The sequence below is a fragment of the Phaeoacremonium minimum genome, assembly GCF_000392275.1.
Source record: "Phaeoacremonium minimum UCRPA7 unplaced genomic scaffold PA7_03_scaffold_272, whole genome shotgun sequence".
Lineage (NCBI taxonomy): Eukaryota > Fungi > Ascomycota > Sordariomycetes > Togniniales > Togniniaceae > Phaeoacremonium > Phaeoacremonium minimum.
The window spans coordinates 13,484-31,512 of NW_006921177.1; the positions used below are offsets into that span (position 1 = coordinate 13,484).

The following is an 18,029-nucleotide window of genomic DNA, read 5'->3' on the forward strand; positions in this document are numbered from 1 at the left end:
CCTGCCAACTCAGCCAGTTTGGTATGTGCAATGAGTGACTCTACATCCGCGAAGTCTCCTTGTGTACCATCAGGTAAGCCAACGCTGGATGGGAGATCGACCTGAATGTTACAATCCTGTATTGAGGCAGATTGGCCGAGTCTAGATGCCATGAATTGATCAAATATGTAGGCTGTCCACCATATACGGTTTCGATGCTCTCTCATCACACGATCATTCAATTGAGCCTCGGGAATATTGAGATGAAGACCCAGAATAACCCCAAAGCGCACCGCGGATCCAGCGAAGCAGTATGCTGAGTGTCTCCTGTTTGAGGCCAGAGCGTACAGGCACTGTGTCAAGATCAGTTAAGCCAAGTAATGTTAGAAGAGTATTGTAATACCAGAAGGAGAAGAACTTCGATCGAATCAATTGAAGGCCGCTCTTGGAGTGCCTGCGTTACCCTGGTGGCTTGGGCGAAGTATGCCAAACCAGGAAAGGCGAGGGCAGAGGACACTGACCGTGTAGAGTAGAGCTCACCGAGAGCGAAGAGAGCCCACATCTTGCAAGACAAGAAAAAGCCACAGCCTCCGGGATCTTGCAAGAACTTTTCTAGGCCGTTTACTACGGCACTTTTTAGAACCATATGATAACGACCAGCAATGGCGGCCAGAGCAGTCTTGATTAGGAACCGTGCCTTTCCCGGGGAGGGGACTGATATCGACCGGGAACTTGATAGCGAGAGGATTGTATCATCAGATGGATAGTTAACTCGAGGGATGTGATTTAGTCGCGTATTCTCTAGTACCTGTCGAAATCTTGTGGCGAACGCGGCATCAGCTGCTTCTCCAATCAACGCAGGAGCGTCTGAAGTGTTGATACGAAGGAACCATGGCCGATCCTCAAATAATGGGTTATGAACAGGACCTTCGCTCCGCTCATTATTGGTAACGTCGTGAGTAGAGTGGGAAGCGGAGGTAGTTGCAGGCTGTACTTCACGGTCGCCGGCCTGACTAGGACTTCGTCGCAGTTGCTCGTTTTCAGCCAGGAGATTATCGATATAGCTAAGATAGAATGCTTATGAATAAATTGTAGGTAGTATATGCAGTTAGGTCTGAAATATGAGTGACGAACCTCTGGTTTACTCGAACCTGACGATCCCGTTGTGGATAAGTGCAGTCCTTCGTACAGCGTGCTTGCACACAACCCTCACAGGGCAGTCCACCTGAGCATTTGACCTTCCGAGCATGACACCTTTGACACCTAGAGATGGATTAATTGCATTCTCGTATGGCGTGCACCAGGCGGCGAGGGGACGGATATAACGCCTACGCGGTCGATTTTGTCCTGGGCTTGAAGATAGGACTGTCTCTGCTATGGGTGGTCGTTTCCTGGGTCCCTCTCTTTGCTACACGCTTGCTCATATTGTCCTAGAAACGTCCTCACTGAGCCTATTAAATCACTATGCTGTCATTTGGCCCTGGATTCCGCGGTTCTCCTGGTGGTCGGTGATTTTTGCTGCTTCGCCGATAATCGCATGAAGTTGATTGTGGATCGCAAGTGGCCCTCTCGGCGTTTTTGTCTCACATGCCGAAGCGAAACCGGCGGTCAGATTGTTAGTCAGAGGACTCACAACGCACGCCTTTCATCGAAGCCACTAGCGTGTGGGCTCACAGAGGCATGTACATACATGTACGTATCATCGCATCATGGGCTGCATGGAAGTCCCGTTATTTTTCCCGGACAGACCATTAAATATTTGAGTAGCCCTCACCTGGAGCTGCAGTCTGGGATGCATATGAGAGTTCATTTCTTTATTCGCCATTTGCAAGACTGGAGCTACTGCTTTGAAAGCTTACAAAATCGCAGTCAGATAGTTGGACATATGCTTCCGCAAAGATCATTAACCTTGGAGATGGCTTCTAGCATTTGGACAGTATGAAGTTATGACGCTTTGGTGGATTCAACTCTGAAGTGCTCGACGTGGTTCAGGATATCCTATCTCGGTATCGACCAGTTGTCTACCAATTTAATCCTATCTTCTGTCCTTTGCCAGCTAACATACTATTTTGCACAGTTTCAGTAGTTTCAGACACTTTATACACCAACTTAAAACCTCGGACTTGGGAATTGGCATATTCTGCGAGTCTGTTCCTGTCAGAATGCGTTTTTTGACATGGAGATAGGAAGTTCTTACCCATTAGGAATCCCGTTCAGCCCACCGCTGCGCAGAGCCACCGGGTGTGGTTTGATTTGGCCAGATGCTAAGAGCTGCTGGCTCAACTTCCAAAACATAACTCCAAACTCAAAGTGAGACGCCATTGCAGGGAAGTTTATCCCAAACTTGGTGAATGCGTGACCTATAGTAGTGTATGCGAGGATCGTCGCCGGTTTGATATCTTTTCTTGGCCAGGCATCTGTTGGTAGGAGGGTGACCATGCGCACTGGTGCATTGATGGTAGTAGGCAATGCCTCTGCAATGATCTTGTAGCTGTTTTCTGTCGAGATGCAGTCGAGGATATAGTGAAACGAGCCACCAGTATAATCTTTGATCTTCTGTGCACAATCTGCGTCGTGATAGTCGAATACCGCGTCCGCACCCCTGGATTTCACAAGCTCAAAGTTGCATGAACTTGCAGTAGTGACAACAGTGAATCCGGATCTGCAATGTTATTAGTCGAAGGGGGATGCAGGGCCAGGATCGAGATTGGCTCGTACAGCTTCGCATATTGTATTGCTAGCGTCCCTGTTGATGTGCTTCCTCCATATATCAGAATAAATGGAGAAGGGCCAAGAGGCTTCTCCCCGGGGAGTGGCAGCTCCAAGGTCATGTAAAGGGTCTGCCCGACGCTGGTGATGCCGACGCCGAGTGTAGATGTCTCTTCAAATGTCATACCTGCTGGAATCTTGGCAACATGGCCGTCTCTAGCCATGGCATATTCTGCAAATGCTCCATCCTCATCACAGTTCTGGAAATAGGTCAAGATGTGCGTGTAGGCATGCCGATAAGCAAACTTACAAGATTGGCTCCATGAGACACGCCATAGACAGCATCACCTTTCTTGATATCGGACGTGCAATCTTCCCCAACCTCTTGAACAATTCCAGAGAAGTCGCATCCAAGAATCCCTCCAACAAGGCCTACCCCATCCGTATGGGTCAGATCTGTTGGGTTGACAGCCAGCGCGATGGTTTTGACTTTGACGTAGTCGGGACGCATACCCTGTTCTTTAATGTCGACAAGAGCAGCGACGCCACGCTCTTTGATGACGATAGCCTTCATTGTATTAATGACCTATCAAGTGGTGAAACAAGGGCTTTAGAAAATGGAAAAGGCGGTGCAGAGATAGGAGATAATATAAACTGAGGTTTATCCAGCTGGTCAGGCCAGGGGCTTAAGTCATAGCTGGGGCCATCAAAAAAGATCTTGACCACGCCATGATATCGGACCTTTGGATCGGACTTATGGTAAGGCAAGAAGAGGCGGTACTCTAGGCTGGGTACAAGAGATGCATACGATTCTATAAAGAGAAGGACTCATTGCAGTCCAAAATTAAATGTCATAATGATCTAGCCTATTTGAGGCTCGCTACATGCCCGAGTGATCCGGCCAGAGAACCGTCTATCAGAACCAAGATCTTGGATGCATTGATGGATAGGGGTGGTCCTGGCTATTATGGTCAATAAAACAACTAAATAAACGTTCCTTGCGAGATCCAGCTCCTATTCTAGACAATATAAGGCCATTGGCAATGCCCAGAAGGTTGTAATCATTGCTTCAAGTTGTCTTTTCGAACGAATCTTTGAACGTTTCACTTATTAAAATATTACCACTTCAGGCATGATTTTGGTATTCTTTTTTTTGGATTTCAATAGCTGTGGACTTGTAGAAGATGAGGGTGGGTCTGAACCATGCCGTCGTAGGATGGAACTAATGCTAAGTGCAAAAACCACATGAGAAGATTTGATTGGCTAACACTTTACGAGGCACATCGAGCTATACTGTCTTCTAATAACTCGATGTGCATTTCAGGACTGCGGATGACAATGTCGTCAATCTGATCTACCCGCTGAACGGAGCCCTGCATGGAGCCTCGTGCGATCTATATCTCAGCTGTCTCGGACTCAACTAGCTCGCATGGTCCCAGTCAATATAGCTCGTATCGGTTCGACCAAGCGATTCAAAGTATGTACATGAGGGAGGGGGCTTTGCTAAGCATGTGGATCATTTCGAATGAGCTTCTGCCGGACTCTATTTTGATGGCCTTTTATTCTCATCCTAAGGTGATTTGTATTCGCCGTGGATGCGCTTGATGGAAATCCTTCATCCACATCTTTCCGACACCTCGTCTCGAGGATACGCCCTCCACTGTGTCCAGAAGCATCACATTGTAAATATTCCAGTTTTCGTTGTCTATTTTGTGAGACTCTGATTGCACTTCTGGAATCTTCATGGATATCTGATCGTAATCGAACTGGCGCTGATCCCAGGGGATGTCAGGCTCAAAGTCTCGTGGGGCAAATCCGTAGTCCTCAGGCCCATATATTCCTCCCCTCTCGCCGACAGTTCTTGACAGAAGAATCAATGGCTGGAGCTTGTCGATAGCGATGCACTCAAATGTCGTATTTAAGTTCACGCAACCAACGACCCCGCCAGCTGCGTTTACAATCGATAGCCAGCATCCAAATTTAAAAGAGAACATAGAGACTGAGTACTCATGATCCATCAGGTTATCAAAGGCAAAGTCTTCGGGCAAGGGTTGCATTGCTAGCTTGAAGAGAGCGAACTGTGTCCAGAATTGCGTGTGCCCAGTTTCTGGGTCATACAAGAGAGGGAATACATGTCGTTCACCTTCTGACTGGAGTGGATGGAGATGTAGATAGTCGGACCTTATTTTCAAATTTCTCCAATACCCGCTTCGATCCAGTCTTGTCCAATCTTTCCATTCATTCCAGTCTTTAGAAGGCAGAATATCTTCACTGTTGAATTTCGGCTTACCGGAAAGCATTTTATCGATGTCTGTGTGAGCCTGAAACAATAGCCTTGACGATAGTCGGTGGGGATAGTCGTATAATATCTCCCCAGACCAAGCTGTCCAAGCCCAGGATGGGAACAGTGGCTTTCCATTAGCATCTGTACGTCGACGCAACGTGTGTTTGGGATGCCATAGTATAGCATGATCAAAATATCCATCGGGGAGGTTGAAGCAGAAGTTGCTCCGGAGTGAATCGCTCAGAGATGCTGCGACGCCACAAAAGGCATCCAAGGCATCAGACTCGTAAGATAGACTCCGAGCAGTATAGCTTGCAACCGCATTAATGTAGTTATCAAAGGAAGTCAGCCCGATATTCAATGACAAGGAGAGCACGCTGACACCGTATGAGAACCCCACATCGCGACATTCCTCAGAGCATGGAGCATGATCACGACAGACAAGATGAACTTGAGATTCTGAGAACACTAGAAGCCGCCGGGATAGTGCAGCTTCCTGATATGTCCAAGCTCTTGAGTTCCACCAGGCATTTTCGAGCGCTTCCAGAGGACTTGCCAGTCTGTTGACTAGAGTCCAGTCTTGGACTTGGGCTGATAGTTGGCCGCTTCTTCTCGTAGGCGGAACCCCAGGTAAGCCGGCGTCGGCATCTGATCCGTGGGCTGACACAATTGTTATGGTAGCAAACGTGTAAATATCATTCATGCGAGAGATTTGCTGTTGTTTATCATCTGCATCGTCTTGGACAATGCACAATGAATCAACCCAAAGATATTGTTTGCCTATAGCTCGCACGGCAATAATTGCATCTCGGATAGTGTGCGGAAGGAGAGGATTGTCGGGAAGTAGCGCACCCTTTTGGGACAGATCTTGTACATTGGACTTCAGTGTACGAATGAAGGGCCGCCTAAGCTGACCCCATGTGTAACTTAACGCAACATACTCGGTCATTGCAAATTTATGCTCGACGAGACAACTCTTCTGTACGTCAATGAGACGGAAGTTTTGAGGCAAAGAAGGGGGTTCAGGTGCAGTTTGAATGGGGCAACCTCTTTTCTCGCATTCCTTGAACCAAGATCTGATGCGGCCGAAGTCTACCCAGTGCTGAACAATCTTAGCAGGACCAGATGGTCGGCTCTGTTTTTCAGTTGACCAAATCAACGACAGATGCCCAAAACATTCATCAAGGGAGCTCATGGCCCATGGAATTGGAGTGTCCAGCGGCCTTGCGGCCTTCATCCACTTGCGTAACGACTCTTGATTCACCGGTGGTTCTCTCAGTGAAGACGGTAAAGGAGGTATAGTTACGACCCGAATAGCCTGATGAGGCTTCTGCGCCGTCGCTCGGTATGGCACGGGTAGCTCCCAGGCGCCGATGACGGTGCGAAGGTCACACTTGACCCTCGTTCCATCAATGGTAGTTGGTAATGGGTTCAAGCCGGTGAACACGACAAGGGAATGCACAACTAGACGACAGAATGGGCAGTTCTCCTTGGCGATGATCTCATCCAGATATCCGATGGGGATCTCATCTCGGTTATCCTCGAGCCTTTCGTTGAGAACAAAATCAAAATCAATTGTCCGGCACATATTGCAGAGATCAGTTGCCGTCTGACCAGACTGATCAATTCGCCAGACTTCACTACCTTCCAGGGTCATCATCCGATTCTGGGGCCATCTTGATGAATCAAGCATTTCCTTCGCAGCATTATCTTCTTTTGACTGTCCAAGAGACATCTCAGCAATGTATCACCTCTTTCAACTCGAAAATACTGCCCGACCCGGTCTTTTCAGTCGATGTACTGCTGGTCCCAATTCAGTGCGGGGTTGAGTATCGTGGCATCGTCTCAGAAGCTAGAGTCAGGAAGAAACGACTGGGTTGATATAAAGAATTACAAGGATCGAGATATAAGCATGTGCATCTTTCGATCTGTGATCGAGAGGCCTGGCTCGCTCATGAAATGTGAAAAGTGCTTCGCGTGGCAAGTTAAAGACTTCGAGATCACGGGCACCCAGATCCAGCAACCAAATCAGCTGACTCTCTAGCTGAGAGGCCGTGCGCAACTGATGAGAACCCCTGTTATCTCTTTGCTGCACCAATCTTGACACGTGGTGATGGGGGTCGAAGAAGGCGCATGCCTTAATACCTAAAACCCTGGGAGACGAGGCGAGGTATATGCTTCTAGACAAGCCCTTGATGTCTCAGACCCTAAAATAAACTCGAGCAATTGATTTGGCGGTCGAATTTAAGGAGGCGTCCACCGCGAGATTTGGCGAGTAGGGGCGGCGATAGCATGGGCCCCCCTGTAGAGTTCTGACACTTGGAGTGGGGGACGCTCTGATTCTCAGCCCACCTCGAAACCGTGACAAGAGAATATGCTCTTAAGCATCGAACCATCGGTGGGTCCTTCGCCTACAGCTTCTCCCTGATGACGCGGATTGCCCAGTTTCGAGAGCTAAGAGGTCGAAACAGTGAGGGCCGAAACCAAGACAAGAATTGTCGGACACAAGGCGCCATGGGTTCCAGCCATGATCTACGCTACGTTCGTTATCTAAAGGAGAGTAGTCCAGCCAAGCCGGCCAGGAGACGAACGATATTAATAGGGCGTCGTCCCATTTCGCCCCGAAGATCAGTGCCCGCGACGAGTTGCCTTCTGGTCGATAGCAACCGCTCCAAATAGCTTTCGTGGTCGATGTAAGCCGGACTGCAGGACAGGTCTTATTCTAATTCTATTCGCTGGCCGACGATCTACTCCAATAATTCATTAATCATTCTCAGCCATGCCTGCCCTTCCTGTCATCGATTCGCAGCACCTCGCCCGCGGGCTGGCTGAGGTTGGCCATGTCATCGTCCGGAGAAGTGTTGACCACACGGTGCTAGAGACACTTGCAGTCAGTGAGTCTTCCCCCGGTATCTGTCGTCAGCTTGTCATGTACTTGAACTTCTCGGCTGACTAGAGGGTTAGCTGCGACAATCTTCATCAGCATGGGCGCTTTGATGTACTGGGGGATCAAGATGGAAGGTTCCTGTACCAGAGGAAAGAGATGAACTTCAGCGAGACCAGAATCTCAGATTCCGATGGATTTATCAAAGATGGCTTGCTCCAAGCTCATCAGGTCAACATATCAAACCTAGTCGATACTCCGCTCCCAGCCTGTGGCTCTCACGAGTCTCTCCGAACACCAAGCGACCCAGTATATAAACGATGCCTTCCATGGTAATTTATGGCCGAGGAACCGAATTGCAACCCTAGATGGTTAGATCAGCATCAATACTGGAGTTAAAGTATTAAAGGGAATCGCCGCTTCTGGCAGAGAAGAGCTAGGCGAGATCGATTTTCACATCAATATAGTATGACCTAGTCGGCATGCATTTTATCAGAGCTGGTTACAGTGTAATAGACGCTCTAGAAAATTAGATACCATATCCAAATTATAATAAATATACTTACAGCTCAGCACCCACGATTCTCGGTTTGCGAGTCTTTGATACTGTCATCACAGCCGCAAAGAGGGATAGTGGAAATATTAACAGCCAATGATCGCTCTCATTCAAGTATCGTCACATCTCGTGGCTGGCTGAATGGGAATATTGGAAGACTCCCTAAGCCGCACCTAAAATGGGTCTCAAGCCGCTCGTATCCGTGTGTTTTTATCGCGTGAATGGATCTATTAATTCGTGCCCGACCTTATCGCTGGGTGCTGATGGTTTTGTTCCCAAGGGATTAGCATGTCTCAGAATTTGCACTGTTTTACAAAGCCTTCGTTTGCCGTCAAACCCTACGATTGGGTTTGCCTCCCTTGCCAAGAGACTTTGTCTGCCGTCTCGGCCTCCGGCCCAACCAACAATGGCGCCTCCGTCTACCGTTGGAAGCAACCAGGAACGACCTGCAGTTAAAGGCTTTGAGAACTTCATCGCTTTCATCGTTGGCATTTCGGTCTTCGGTGCGGGGACATTCAACCTGCTTGTCAGTCCGCCTGCGGACCCCGCTGATATCAGCAGCCCAAATTCGCCTTTCTTTGATCTGGACAGAGTCAGAACTTTTCTCGGCATCGCATGGCTGTGTTTTGTTATGTCTCTGGTCATCGCAGGCTACCTGTCCAGCATCCTAGCACTTCTGCAGCATGCTGCTCCGCGACGCTCGGATTGGGATGAAAACTGGGATAAGCTGGGAATATTTGCTGGCGCCGTGCTTCAGATGTTAATCGTCGTCGCTTTCCTGTTTCTGTCACTAGCTTTGGTGCCATATGTCGCCGTAATTGGATGGGTTGCTGTCGGGTTCTCGTGCCTTTCTGGCGTTTTCGTTTTTTTCATGACCTTGTTTCAGCTCAGGTATGTCCATACAAGTTTCCCGTTTTCCTTCACTCGCTTCGCGGTGGATTTCTCGCGACAGATCTGTACTAACGACAAGCTTCAGTACTCAATAACGACATGGAAAGCTTCCGCGGGCTTTCTGCAATGTGGTCGGGAGTATCAAATCATTGTTAGGGTGACTACTTCAAGGGGAAACAATCTCATGCCAGGTACATGTTTGACATCGAGCAGGAGAGCCTACTCACATTAAGAATTAAAGATAAACGTCCCAGCCAGCCGTACAAGTACTTCTTGCTCTTTGACAAGCATCCAGTCAGGTTCACAAGTCCAGAATTCGTCCAGGGACTGCCTCGAACACAACCAGCGGCCCCACCAGTTTCCCGGCTCGGACCAGCCGCTCCGGAGCAGTGGGCCGGCTGCTTGCCACCCCACCCCTTTCACAGGACGCCAACCCCTGCACGCATCCCTACATCACCAATGCCCTTATCTACAGCATGACGTCGAATTTTTGGCCTTCTGTATTGATGATAGGCGTCGAACTTGCCGATTCTCCTTGTTCATTGGGTAATATCTTCCCACTCAGTACTGCTTTGCCTATCCGGGCACTTCTGACATGCGAAACGGCTTGGCGGCCAGGCGGCGTAGATAAGCAATTTGTCTGAAGTGTAGGCGGCCCAAACACAAGAAAGTAGCTCTCAATAGTAAGGCATGATAAGGCCTTGACTTGCTAACAGTTTACTGTCAATCACAATTTAAGGCAAGACCTCTCTATACACGCTGAAGATGACGTCAAGATATTTCATGCTGTACATTATGCCCTACGCTTGTTTGGCCGCGACTGAACCTTTCCGCTGATTTGAGACATGTATAGCGACGGAAATGACCACATGGCCGGAACAACCGTGGGGTAATAATAAGACTTGTACCACTTTCAATGACTTCTGAGTCTTGAGTTGTGACTCGAATACTCAAAAAATTCAAGCTATAAAACCAGCATACCAGGCTACTAGGCTACAAACGTGGTTGAAAAGAAAGCGACGTCAGGCAACACACGCAGACACGCAGAACTTCTGAAGTCTCGAATCAAAAACCAGCAGAGCTATTGAACGAGGATCGGCGCAAACAGATATGCCGGCAAAATTGACCCTCGGCGCGGAGGAGGAATTTCATCTTGTGGATCTCAAGACATGGCGGCTCTGCCCACGAGCTCCGCAAGTATTATCGCAACTTCCAGAAGAGTTCTTCAAGGCCGAACTCCAGCGCTCAACCATAGAAACCAACACCGAAGTTGTAGATACGCTCGCAGGTCTGCGGGCTGAACTGCTTAACAAACGACAGCAACTCATCCAAGCGGCGGCCTCTGTCGGCGCTGGAGTTGCGGCCACTGGCACCGCCCCAAGATCCGATTTCAATGATTTTGAGATGACTGCTAACGGCCGCTTTGCGAAAAGTAAGCAAAGTTTGGGGTTCATTCACCTATTTCAGCTGGGTTTGAGTAATGGAAGCAAAGACGCTATCTCAATCCGGACAATTACTTTGAGACATCTCTTTTCGAGCCTCTCCTTGCTTTGACGTTCTTAAAAGGCAATTGCTGACTCAAATGTTGTAGTGCAGGAGCAGTACCGCATGCTCGTCAGTGAACAACTCATTTGCGGGTTCCAAGTGCACGTTGGTCTTCCCAGTCGAGACCTAGCCGTACAAATTGCGCAGCGATTGGAGCGTGACCTGCCGTGCCTCTTGGCGCTCTCAGCGTCATCACCGTACTGGGATGGCGAGGACACTGGGTATGCGTCCATTAGAACAGTGATAGGACTTCGTTGGCCAAGCGCTGGTGCCACAGGGCCACTGGCTTCAGCTGCCGAGTACGATGAGATGCTTGCCGATCTTGTTGCTTCTGGTGTGATCAGCGACGAGAAGATGGCATATTTCGATGTCCGGCCATCATCGAAGGAGTCAACAGTGGAGTTGCGAATTTGCGACAGTTGCCCCATTGTCAATGACGGCGTACTTATTGCCGGTCTATTCCGTGCCATGGTGCGAGCAGCGGAGCAGGATATTGAAGCAGGGGTGAGGTTTCAGCCTCGACCAATACCTATATATCGCGCCTCCATGTGGCAAGCCGCTCGTGGTGGCCTCTCTGGCAAACTTCTTGATTCCTCGCCTCATGCCAAACCGAAAGATGCCGCCACGGTAATACGCGCCATGGTGGATCGTCTGCGTCCCCAGTTGGAGGAAGCTGGCGACTGGGACGAGATAGTTGAGCTGCTTGAGACAGTCCTTACCCGTGGCAATTCTGCCGACCGACAGAGGACTGCATTGGCCGACCATGGTGATCTCAATGATGTGATGCGGTCAGTCATCGACGAGACTCGCTCGCCTGCCGCGGGTCCAGAGCCTGAGTCCCCGCCAATCCCTGGTTATCGGGTTCGCGCTGGTGACGAGGCCATACTACGAACCGGGGAACCGAAACCTGCTTATCGCCCAATACTAAACTGGTTACGAGAGCAAAATGCGGATTTCATTCGTGGTCGTTTCGAAGCTAGAGACAAGTGGGTTCGAGAACATGGATTGACGTTCAGCGGTGGCAGCGACGACGCGTTTGACATAGACCTGGTGCCTCGTGTGATTCAGGGACATGACTGGGAGGAGCTCTCTCAAGGCCTTACTCAACGAGCTCGCGCACTGGAGCTATTCATACGGGACATGTATGGTGAGCAACGCGCAGTCAAAGACGGCATTCTACCCGATGAGTTTGTCCAAGACATTGCCGGCTGGCGCGCAGAGGCTTCTCGCATTCCTGCCGGCAGTGTACGCGCGGGAATACAAGGATTCGACTTGGTGCGTAATGAATTCGGAGGCTGGCGCATCTTAGAAGATAATTTGCGCTGTCCTAGTGGCATGGCATATGGCACATCTGCGAGGGAGATGCTAAACGAGATAATGCCTGATATGCCAAGACTAGAAGGCTTGATTGATCCTAGGAATGCCTTCAAACAACTTCGAGAAACACTTCTATCTGGTTTGGGTCTAGATGGTACAGCGGTGCTTCTTACGAATGGGCCCGAGAATTCTGCTTGGTTTGAGCACAAGACTTTGGCTGATGGAGCTGGATTACTTCTTGTACAAGCAAATGATTTGAATCGATCAGGGGATCGCATTGTGCACGGGGAGACAGGTCGCAACATCGACGCCATATACCTTCGTCTTGATGACCCACTGATAGATGCATCTAAGAAGGACGGGCAGAGCATCGGCGCTGACATTCTTGACATCGCCGCCGCGGGCAAGGTGAGAATTATCAACCCTCCGGGCAATGGAGTTGGCGACGACAAGGCCGTCTATGCATTTGTGCCCGAGCTCATTCGCTATTATCTCAATGAGAGTCCACTGTTAGAGCAAGTGCCAACCTATCGCACTCAAGACCCCGATGAGCGCCGCATCGTCCTCGAACGGGTCGGACAACTGGTCACCAAGCCGGTTGATGGATTCGGTGGAGCCGGAGTGCTTGTTGGGCCGTCAGCGTCCGCGGCCGAGTTGGCTGAACGGCGATCCGCCATCCCAGAACACCCAGACGCTTGGGTTGCGCAGGAAGTGGTATCGCTGTCGTCACATCCAACCTTTGACGATGCTAAGCTTGCACCACGGCATCTTGACCTTCGCGTATTTGTCTTCCTCACAGGCACTGAACCGGGCGATGCGCGGCTTGCGGATGTTGCCCTGACAAGAGTGGCCCCGCCTGGCAGTTTGGTAGTCAATTCATCTCGTGGCGGCGGTGGCAAGGACACTTGGATCATTGCTCAGAATGCGGGGGGTCGTTTGCAAGGCAACGGTAAAGTTCACTAACCGGGAAGTCAAGGAAAATGATAGAGCATAGGTTGTTGAGCGCAAACTCAACGTCCCTTTTCAGATGAGTTTGAGGCATGGTGCATGCATGATGTATTCTTGGTCCACTGTTGCTCTCATCGTGCTAGGAGCTCAGCCGACGATTGTGCTTAAGACTGAATCGTGAATCACGACTTAAAGGATTCGCATCTTGAGAAAGGATCCACGATGTATGACGCAATGACGCGTTATCGGGTATTTGGAGGTAAATTGAAACATCAGTTTGGACGAGACGTGAGCGTAAAGTCCGTAAACCCGTGGAAAATGCCCTTCGTTTTACTGAACCTATATTTGTCACCATTGATACAATTGTGAGGATACCCTTCTTCCCTTTCCTATCTCGAAAATCAAGCCAATGCGATTCTTTATTGATGATTAAAACGATGTCTCTTCGGACGGGGACAAGCTTTGGCTGTTCCTCGCTCTCGCGTCTCGGTGTTCAGCCTTAGTCACTGTACTAGGTCAATGCAAGCCTCTCAATATAGATGAAGGGTACCATTTACTCGGATTTAACTCGCGTTCGTCTGCAGAGCTACAAACGGAATGGCTTCAGCCCCCGCTTCGGACACCGAGTAGCCTCCTATTGGATGCAGCGAACTTGGCGTAGAGACCTCTAGCTTACCTTATACAATAGCACCTGTAGGTGAACTCGCGAAGGATTTAGAGAAGCTCGGCGAGACCAGGAGCTGTTTACCTGCTTACTATTTCATTAGGCAATACAGTGACTACAGAAGTGTTGCTCACGAATCGTTAACCCGTCTCCGTTAGGTCCATGAGCTCTAAATTGGATGGCGTAGTGTATGTAGAAACAATATATAAGTTTGATGACGGGACCTTGTTCGAGGTCCACCAGTACATCATAATCTCTCTACTAGTAGTTCTTTGTTCCTCAATATTCCTCAATATCACAAAGATGAAGTTGCGTAGTCTTATCTTTCTTGCAACCACACTGCTCGTGGGCTCCGCCGCAGCTGCCACGATCCCCCACGCCGCGACAACGACGGCGACGCTCACAATCCCCGTTGGTACCGTTGTGGGCTCCGTGATCAACAATGTCGAGTATTATCGCGGCATTCCTTATGCCCAAAGCCCCACCGGACCGCTACGACTGAAACCCCCGGTGACCCTCAGCACCATCGGGACCGTCGATGCCACGGGCGTAGGTCCTGCGTGCCCTCAAGTGGCAAATGTAGATAGCTCGCCGCTCTTCTTCGAAGTACTACAGAATCCTAGTGTCGTAGAAGCGCTGTTCTTTGGATCGGCATTGGGCGACGTAACTGAAGACTGCCTTACTATTTCAGTCATGCGACCACAAGACACCCCATCTGATGCAAAATTACCGGTGCTATTCTGGATGTTTGGCGGTGGATTCCAGCTGGGGAGCGCGCAACCTTATAATGGATCGGTGCTCATTCCCCGAGCTGTGGCCCAGGGCAAACCGTTCATCCTCGTGAGTATAAACTACCGTATTGGAGGCTTTGGTTTCCTCGGAGGAAAAGAGGTGCTCGCAGATGGGGCCGCCAACTTGGGGCTGCTTGACCAGAGGATGGCCCTGGAGTGGGTGGCAGACAACATTGCGGCGTTCGGTGGTGATCCGGACGCGGTCACAATCTGGGGCGAAAGCGCCGGCGCCATGAGCGTGTTTGATCAGCTTGCGCTCTACGACGGTGACAATACCTACAAAGGGCGCCCTTTGTTCCGTGGTGCTATCATGAATAGCGGTAGCACCACCCCCACTGAGCCAGTAGACGGGGCCAAGGCCCAGGAAATCTTCGATGCGGTGGCTGAAGCGGCCAATTGCTCATCAGTACCTAGCTCGGAAAAGCTGGAATGTCTACGACAGCTTGATTTTGAGACATACGCGAATGCAACGACCAATGTTCCCAGTTTCATGGGATACAATGCCCTTTCGCTAAGCTACGTTCCTCGGCCAGATGGCCGGGTACTCACTGCCAGCCCGGATATCCTAGCCAAGACTGGCAAGTACGCGGCGGTCCCAATGATCGTTGGCATCCAGGAGAACGAGGTGAGTGAAGACTCAGACTAACTGCACGACAATTCGACGTTCAAAGCTAACACCATGTCGTAGGGAAATATGTTTTCTCTCTTTCAAACCAATCTTACCACCAAGGCTGATTTGGTCTCTTATCTGAATGACATTCTCTTCCGTGGCGCCACGCGTAAGGAAGTTGAAGGCCTCGTCGACATCTACCCTTCCAGTAGTTGCAATGGAGCGAGCTCTTCCAATGAAACCTATCCGGAGTTTGATAGACTCTCTGCTATTCTCGGCGACTTCGTCTTTATTCTTCAGCGCCGCATCTTCCTAGATACAGTTCCCAAGTCAGTTCCAACATGGTCGTATCAAGCCGCATATGAACGCGGAACCCCGATATTAGGAACTTACCATGTTTCTGACCTGCCTCGCTCATTCTCATACACAGATCGCGTCAGCAGTGCTATTCAAGACCTGTATATCTCGTTTGCACATTCCTTGGATCCGAACGGGGGCGCGGCTGAGGATCCCGATGGATATGTCACACACTGGCCAAAGTGGCGGGAGGGGAGGCAGCTGATAGAATTTGGCGTCAACTCGACCAGGTTGCTGACTGATGATTTTAGAACGCCCAGCTTCAACTATATACGCTCTCATCTGGATAGTCTTCGCACTTGATTGTCGGAATTTCATGATAAATCGTTCTTCTTCATCTGTGTTCACCTTCACCGGACACCATTGATATAGACATTGCATTATTGCCTTAATATTGATAGACTCTAATTGTAAACAGTTTCTCGATAGACTAAGAATTGTTTGTAGTAATTGTTGTATTTATTTGATGTTTTCAGAGCAGTCGATCACTGGAGAGCAACAGTGATAAACGCCGCAAGACTCAATACCTGTTATCTCTTTCGTCACAGTAACCATTATCACACGGTGACGTTCTCGAAAACGTTTTGTATAAGAATAGAAGGTCCTAAGATTACCGATAGACCATAGCCTAGCTGAAACCAGCGATTGATAAAAAATAATTTAGTATTTGTCTCTAACGATCTGAAACCTAAATTTATGATAGTGTATTTCCCAACCTTCCTTTTGTTAACTCCTTTTAAGAAAAAGGAGGAAAGATATCTAATCCCACGTACGCCATAACATCATCAATCCACACAGTGCTATGCATCTACTGTTGCTCGACAGGGTAGCTGTGTGACGTCTGCCTAACCTTCCCCTCCTCTACCGATCTCTGCTGGTCTTGCGCAAACTCGGCCGGCAATTTCCTCAGAGTCAGGCCTGTCACGACGCAGAAAGCGACCGCGATGATCTCCATGAGCGCCGACATGCACAAGTAGATGGTGGTGTTGCCCGAAAAGGCGTTGAACTTCTTATCGCCCGAGAAGTCGGCAATCAGGGCGTAGGCGAGACGGACAACGACAAAAGGCGCACAGGCGGCGAAGCAGTAGAGCAGCCGCATCTCGGGGCCCGGGATAGTAGAGCGCTGGTTAAGAAGCATCAGAAAGATGCCGACAGCGATCACGTAGATGGCTGTGAAGATGCACACAGCGGCCTTAACCTCGCTGTTGGGTTTGAAGGGGTTGCTTGACTGGGCTACCTTGGTGCCGCCGTGGATACCCAGTGAGACGGCGACAAGGGATGCGATGCTGAGGATGCCGAATAACTTTTGGTTCATTTTGCGGGGCACAAAGCGGTTTCTGTGCAAATCATCCCAGTCAGTTTTATGGTCATACTTGTGATGGTTAGTCTGTTTAGAAAGAGACTTACACTCTAGCAAGCAAGCCGAGGTTCAAGACGGTCAAAGGTGAGATACCAATGGCATCACAGATGAGAGCACCGCCGTAAACCGAACGCGATGGGTAGTGTATGGTGGCTAATTGGAAACTGGCACCAATAACACGTAACAGAGAGAAGGTGATGAGAATCACCCAACCAGAACTCCTCCTGAACCCGTGTTTCATGCAAAGCAGGAGAGCGCACCCAAGATAAGCGACGAAGAAGATGAGCTGAAGGATGGCAACACCATCTCGATAAGTGACCTGGCTCATGTTGTCTGATAAGAGACGATCTCGCTAAGTGGTAGGCGATGGTGGAGAAGAGACTCCGGCGTCAAGAGGTATAAGATGCAGTGGATATGGTGTTCAATTGTAACTTTGCCGTGAAGAGATATTTCATCGTCAATCAACGCTGGAGGCCAAGAGTCCTCTTATAGGCGAATTCCCCATGAGCTGAAAAGAGCAAAGTCCATCTTTCTTTGCCGTATTTCCCCACAGCGAGCGGTTTCGCGACGCGGTTTCGGGTTGTTAGTCCCAAGGATTTCCATCCTCCACGAACGACCCTGGCGCAATCCTTCGCGGTGCTGAAGGCTGGTAACGGTCACGCCTAGTAATGTAGGGCTTAGACCGTTGTCCCATGCTACTGCTAAGCTTTTCATCGTCTTGCTAAGCTTTCTGCCATGACGCGGGTCATCGCTGTCGAATGGCCTATCAATGGAAGCCGGGGGGAACGAGCTTGCAGCAGGCTAAGGCACAGGCGCTGGATATTTGTGCGGCAGTGTGGATTTCGGGATCGCGTTCGCATCCTGCTACGGGGCTTTCACAGATTGGATTGAGTAGATCTATCCGTGCCGCAGCAAAAATTCAAACGAGACACAGCTAGCCAATGAAGAGACGAAAACATGCGATTCCGACCGGAATTCATTCCCAAATGAGTAAGACAACGAGATCGGACAAATGGCCATTAGAGAACAATCCAAGAACGACGACTTCTAAACTTAACTTGGACCCAGAAAATTGGACCCCCTTGTTATCTTTCCAGAACCAAACTGTGTTTCTTTTTTTGGTTGGGGGGGGGG

General features: G+C 49.6%; 3 protein-coding genes across 3 annotated transcripts; 2 read left to right on the forward strand and 1 right to left on the reverse strand.

Moving 5' to 3' along the window:
• Positions 1-11,053: 11,053 nt before the first annotated feature.
• On the forward strand, positions 11,054-13,128 carry UCRPA7_3446 (putative glutamate--cysteine gcs2 protein; the record flags this gene model as incomplete). The annotated part of the gene is made up of 2 exons (XM_007916007.1): positions 11,054-11,069; positions 11,126-13,128. 2 exons carry the CDS (start codon positions 11,054-11,056, stop codon positions 13,126-13,128), a joined length of 2,019 nt encoding a protein of 672 aa, XP_007914198.1.
• A 952-nt stretch (positions 13,129-14,080) lies between these two features.
• UCRPA7_3447 (putative lipase 3 precursor protein) lies at positions 14,081-15,214 on the forward strand (the record flags this gene model as incomplete). The annotated part of the gene is made up of 1 exon (XM_007916005.1): positions 14,081-15,214. One exon carries the CDS (start codon positions 14,081-14,083, stop codon positions 15,212-15,214), a length of 1,134 nt encoding a protein of 377 aa, XP_007914196.1.
• Positions 15,215-16,343: 1,129 nt separating this feature from the next.
• On the reverse strand, positions 16,344-17,223 carry UCRPA7_3448 (hypothetical protein; the record flags this gene model as incomplete). Its single annotated transcript, XM_007916006.1, has 2 exons — positions 16,344-16,872; positions 16,943-17,223. The coding sequence occupies 2 exons, from the start codon at positions 17,221-17,223 to the stop codon at positions 16,344-16,346; spliced, it is 810 nt and encodes a 269-aa protein (XP_007914197.1).
• Between the last annotated feature and the right edge of the window lie 806 nt (positions 17,224-18,029).